We start from the raw sequence: 6,000 nt of genomic DNA on the forward strand, positions 1-6,000 counted from the left end.
AATTTTCATCCACCGTCTGATTGTCTTCAATAATCTCCGTCGTCCATCAGAGAAACCTGCATTCGAGCCAGCATTAAATACCTTGCGTGGAGTAAAATCAAACGTTTCAGTTTGACCGCCGGTTCTGTCAGCAAGGGATTAAATGAAACTTAAATGTGGTTCGTAAATTGTTGGTAGAACCTTAAATTTTAATTACACGGAAGTATGGGCACAAAAATGTATTTTTTTATATTATTTGTTTTTGTGCGTTGACAATTTTTCACATATGAATTACAATGAAAAGAATGCACACCGTAGTGTGTAAAATATGGAACAGGGACAGCGTAGGTTCACAATTCGTATGGAGAATGATGCGCAGCAGCGTGATGGTGTTGAGTTTTTTTTTATGCAAGTAATGCAGCGTGAAAGAGCAAGAATGCACAACAGTGCATAAGGAGTTCAGGGCCATTGTTTATTGCACACGTATGGGTTCATTTGCATAATGAATGATAACGAGAAATGTAAGCTCACGGCAGCGAAAGAAAACAGGGGGAGCGCATATGTTTCAGTAAGGTTTTTAATGTGTGTTGACTAGTGTGTAAGCATGACACAGAACGCATAGCAGTGCATGGTGTTAAGAAAAGGAATGAAGATGAAGACCAGTGTATGAAGCAAGAGCGTATGGTGTGAGTGAAGAATTTTATTTTTCATAGTGAATGTAATGAAAATTTTACTGCATATGTAAAAATTTATTTTTACAACAGTATGAGTAAAATGTTTTCACACCAGTAAATGTAAAAGGGTTTTACAACAGTAAATGAAGAAGGATTTTTACACACCAGCAGTGTAAAATCTCAGAAGAAGACAGAGTAAATATTTTGTTGGCTGAATGTATTTTTGGTGAATCCCTCTCAGTAAAAGAGGATGAATATGTATCAGGCATTGTATTTTAATGAATACAAATCTCTTTGTGTGGGTGTGTAATACTCTGTTCTCAGACAAATGTTTTTAAAGCTTCCCTGTGCAAAGGATCCTGTGGAGAGAAAGTAACATAGCATTGCCTCTGTGTGTTAAGTTTGTTTATTTTTGAGATTTTACCAGAAAAATCCCTAACAAATACGAGAATAAATGAGAGAAACAATGGGTGTCCTTAAAAATAGTCAGAGGATGCTAATTGAGATATCCACGTCCAAACATTCGAGAATGTTGAAGAGTTGTTAGTGCTCTTCGCACGATAAATCACGATGGCTCCACTATCCTCATAACTCCACCATGTTTTCTAATTAACTCGGTTGTTATCTATGTTTAAGTCAACCATCCTACATGAACTAACCCTCTCGCTCTCCAAAGATGGTTGCATGTTGCACCTTGGTATAACCCTTGACATCAGGTTGGATCAAGTCTCTAGCAGTCCCATGCATCCTGTCTACTGTACACACTATGATTACTACATATTATCACCCATTAGGATGGTCTCTATATATAGATTTAAAAAAGTCTTCGAAAAATTTGTTCGAAACACGTTTCAACTAAGTTTAATATTAAATACATTTTATTTCTTAAATCTAATTGTAATATGATACAAATGTATTGTTATATAAGAATTATATAAATGCATTTACCATTTTTCTAATGTTATTTTCTTATTTTGTTTATTTTGGAGTAACGATGTAATGTTTGTTCATGGGGATGATGGAGTAATTTACAATGTTCCAAAGAATTATCCATGCAAGGATGCATACAGAGCTACAAGAATCTAGTATTATCCTAATTTAATGAAATCCATGATTGATAAATGACTTGGATATTGTTTTATTAATTATATTAATAAATAAAACGGAAGAAGTTGCTTCATTTATTTGAGTGCAGGGTGTATATATATATATATTCCAGGATTTTTTTTCCAATCATATTCAAATAGAATTTTGTTAATCTACTCAATAATTTATGTGGTAATTCAGGTCATCGTGAAAGAGAAACTTGCTGCTATATTAAAAAGAGAATACACCCGTCGGGATTTTAGTCTATCTGCAAATAGTCATAAATTCTGTGGCAGCGCGAAGAAACATGTCCACAGGCCTAGAACCAACATAAGACTCGAACTAAATTCATTCATATCAGTACTATACTACGCCACTCTAACCAGTTATGATTTCCAGTCATTCGAAGCTGACAAATCTCTTCCTAAATTGAACGGCATATTCCAAAACCTTTTGAGGGTCCGGAAGGATTTTGTTAACGCTCCCTCTCTCCATGCATGTCTTCATCCACTGCTGGAGCCTTGGGAACTCACTTTCCCATGGTATCTTCCATTTCCCCAGCATTTCCAATGCATGGAACCAACACGCATAGGGAATGCATACAATGTCCACGAACCCAAACTGGTCTCCTCCAAAGTAAGGCTTACTTCCTCCTGCTGACAGCTCCCCTTCTAGCAATCCCAGGTATTGTAACATATGGCGCTTACCCTCTTCTTGAGCTTCTCCTGTGCATTTCAAAATGCCATAAAATGCGTCTTCGAAAAACTGAAAGCAGACACACCATTTGACATGGATTAGATACATCATAGAAGTGCTAGTCATAAAAATGTAACTTCAACCTTTTATTTGCAGAGAGGGAATGTCTGGGTTAGGAACCTGAAATTACATGTCCGATTTGAATGGTCCTAAATGCAATTCATTGAATAAAATCTATTGTATGAGATTTAATTTGGTTCTGAATATATTTACCTTCTTGTTTAGAAAGTCTGCCCAGAATCTTGCAAGAGCTCGGTCATAAGGGTTGGAGGGCATCAGAGGGTTAGTGTTCTGCCAGGCCTCCTCGATATATTCGAGAATGATGAGGGACTCAGAGACAGGCCTGCCATTGTGGATGAGGACAGGTACCTGCTTGTGGACAGGATTCATTTGCAGCAGTAGGTCAGTCTTGGAGTCAAGATTCTCTTCCTGGTATTCATATATCACCCCTTTCTCTTCTAGTGCAATCAAGACACGCATGCCGAAGAGACTAACGCATAGATTTAACACTTTCACCTGTTCCTTGCATTCGAACACTGTCGACATTTGAAATACTGCAAATCACAGGAAACGCACAGGTACGAGTAAATGGATGCCTGACCTTCTGGCCTTGTTTACGCAAATACTTGTAGCCAATAGTTCTTCTCGAAAAACACAGGTCTGGGGATGGAGAGCATTTTTTTTTTATCTCTACGTATAAAACAAAGATCTTGGGATGTCGATCACCTGTGTCCTTGGCCTCCGTTCTAAATAATTGGTGCATAATAATTGAGCAATGATGTCGCTGTATAATAATTGAACACTGATTGCCACATGATTACTGAACTCCGAATTCTAAGAACAGAATATTGTTTGTACTTTGTGAGCAGCGTGAAAATATATTAATGGTTTTGCGTTAAAACTAGTTTATTTATCTAATTCGGTATCTATTATGGATAGTATCAAACTTCTAAATGTGTAAAAAAAAATTGGAGTACAGAATTTGACAAAAGGTCATTGAGAGATTTGTTTTTTGTCACGACATAATAGATTTAGAATTAAATAGAATTAAATATATTTAGGCTGGTTCTAATGGTAAGCAACAATGTCTTATTTTCACATTATCATTATTAAATATATATTTGATACCAATTTCATACTTTAAAATTTACCAGTTTATTATTTATTATTATGAATATGTTTGAGGATCTAAAACAACCATGTGTCCTGTCTCAATACAATCTTCATTTTGACTTTGATTATTACTGCCGAGTTCATAAATTTGAAGCTTGCCATTATCTCAAAGTATGTAGGTACTTTTCATGTATTAAGTCGTTGTCAAAAAGTGGCTGTCAAAACGCTGCATGGTGAACCTATGCCTTTCAATCCTGTTTTGTTTTATTTGGGTTTCACGATTGTTACCATTTTGTGGTGACTTTAAATTATGTTTTGGTTGCCTAAGATGACTTTAACATTTTAGCCACTTGTTACAATTTTTGTGGTGATTTTACATTATGTTTTAGTTGTTTGAGATATTTTAAGATTTTTTTTTTTTTTTAATTTAGTTTGTGTGGGATATTTTAAGGAGTTTGTATATCTAAGTTTAGATGCTTTCAGTGGTTTGTGTATTTGTGTTTTCATTTGGATAGTAATATTTGTGATGTTATATTCTTTGTGTTGTATTTATGTATGTATACGCAATTATATAACTGTAATTAGTTGGTAATGAAAAACGTGACGATCTGATTAATAATTAATTTCCAGCATGCAAGAAGATTAATTATGCACAACTATTTCATTTAATTCCAAGTATGAAAATTTTAAGAGCTAATTTATTCTTAATAATTTCCCTGTGGGTATAACAAATATATCTCAAAGAGTACTGCAAAAGGGAGATGATCTTGTTAATAATTAATTTCCAGTTTGCAACCAGATTAATTATGCACAACTATTTCATTTAATTCCACGTATAAAAACATTGAGAGCTAATTTATTCTTAATAATTTCCGTCCAAGTATAACAAATATATCGGGAAGAGTAGTACCAAATATATTTATGTATGTACATGTAATTATATAACTGTAATTAGTTGGTAATGAAAAAAGTGACGATCTCATTAGTAATTAATTTCCACTATGCAAGAAGATTAACTATGCACAACTATTTCATTTAATTCCAAGTATGAAAATTTTACGGGCAAATTTATTCTTGATAATTTCCCTGTGGGTATAACAAATATATCTCAAAGAGCACTGCAAAAGGGAGATGATCCTGTTAATAATTAATTTCTAGTTTGCAAGCCTGCAGCATGAATTTTACGTGAAGTGAAAGTTACATTTATTGACCACTAGTAAATGTCAGTAAAACAGTAAATGCAATTTACTGTGGGTTGGTAAGTTTTGGTAAAGATTTTAATTTTATTTGAGCTGGAGTATGGGCATAAGTAAAAGTTGGTAAAACCATTTAATTTTACTGTTTTCCTTTTACGGAAGCATGGCAAGTGAAAACGTGAAGTAAGTTCTTTTTGTTGTCATATATATATGTAATATTTTTGTGTGTTGAAGTGTAATAGTGAAGAGAAAAGAACGCAGCACCGCGTATGAAAATATACACAGCAGTGTAAAAGAATTGTAATGCACAGCAGTGCGATGTAAAAATAGAACGCAACAGCATGAGAAGAATTGATGTGAAATTTCCACACAGCAGTGTGTTGATGTCTTTAGCAGAGACAGAAGTTTTATTTGTAATGCAGTGTAAATCCTTTCAAAAGGAGAGACAAAGTAGTTTTTGTGTGGAACTCAAATGTTCATGGTGAATCCCTCTGAGAGAGAGGAAGAAGTTTGTAAACAGCAGTTGCCTTTATTAATGAATAGAAATTTGTTGGTGTGTGAGAACTCTGTCAGCTGCAAATAATTTTTTTTTTTAAGTTTCCGCTTCGTTAAAGATCCTGTGTGTGAAAAATAGAGCATTGTTCTCTGTTCTTTTGAGTTTGAAATCACCTGAAATTTCCAACAACTGGTATCAGAGCTAGTACAGGCTCTTTGAAGGGTTCAAAGAAGCTGAAGGAAGGATTCTTACTGTAGCAACTTCTCCAGCAAAGTGAAGTCTCAGGCAAAAGAATCCAAGGTATTTCTCTTAAATACTTGACTGTATTTTGAAGCATAGTTAAGAGTGTAAAAATGGCTGGCACCAGCACCAGCAATAGCATGGGTATGGAGATCCCACTATTTGATGGCAAAAACAATGACTATTGGGCAATAACAATGAAAGCCTTGTTTGCTTCCCAAGACTTATGGGAAATAGTTGAGGATGGTTTTGAACAACCAGCAGATAAAAATGAGTTTAATGGATTAACTCAGGGAGAGAAGGATTTGTTAAAGAGCTACAAGAAGAAGGATTCAAAAGCTCTTTTCTTCTTGTATCAAGCAGTGCATGGAAGCGTGTTTCCAAGGTTAGCAGCAGCTAAGATATCCAAAGACGCATGGAAAACTCTCAAGATAGCCTATCAAGGAATGGAGAAAGTGAA

At 34.8% G+C, this 6,000-nt stretch overlaps 1 protein-coding gene across 1 annotated transcript; it reads right to left on the minus strand.

Annotated features, from left to right (window-relative positions):
* Positions 1 to 2,138: 2,138 nt before the first annotated feature.
* On the minus strand, positions 2,139 to 3,041 carry LOC149155697 (glutathione S-transferase U19-like). The gene is made up of 2 exons (XM_089441078.1): positions 2,709 to 3,041; positions 2,139 to 2,504 (listed from the first exon to the last, which is right to left on the minus strand). Exons 1-2 carry the CDS (start codon positions 3,039 to 3,041, stop codon positions 2,139 to 2,141), a joined length of 699 nt encoding a protein of 232 aa, XP_089297204.1.
* Positions 3,042 to 6,000: the final 2,959 nt, after the last annotated feature.

Source organism: Pinus tabuliformis, chromosome 9 (assembly GCF_031772625.1).
Source record: "Pinus tabuliformis cultivar Carrire ecotype Pingquan chromosome 9, CPIR1, whole genome shotgun sequence".
Taxonomy (NCBI): domain Eukaryota; kingdom Viridiplantae; phylum Streptophyta; class Pinopsida; order Pinales; family Pinaceae; genus Pinus; species Pinus tabuliformis.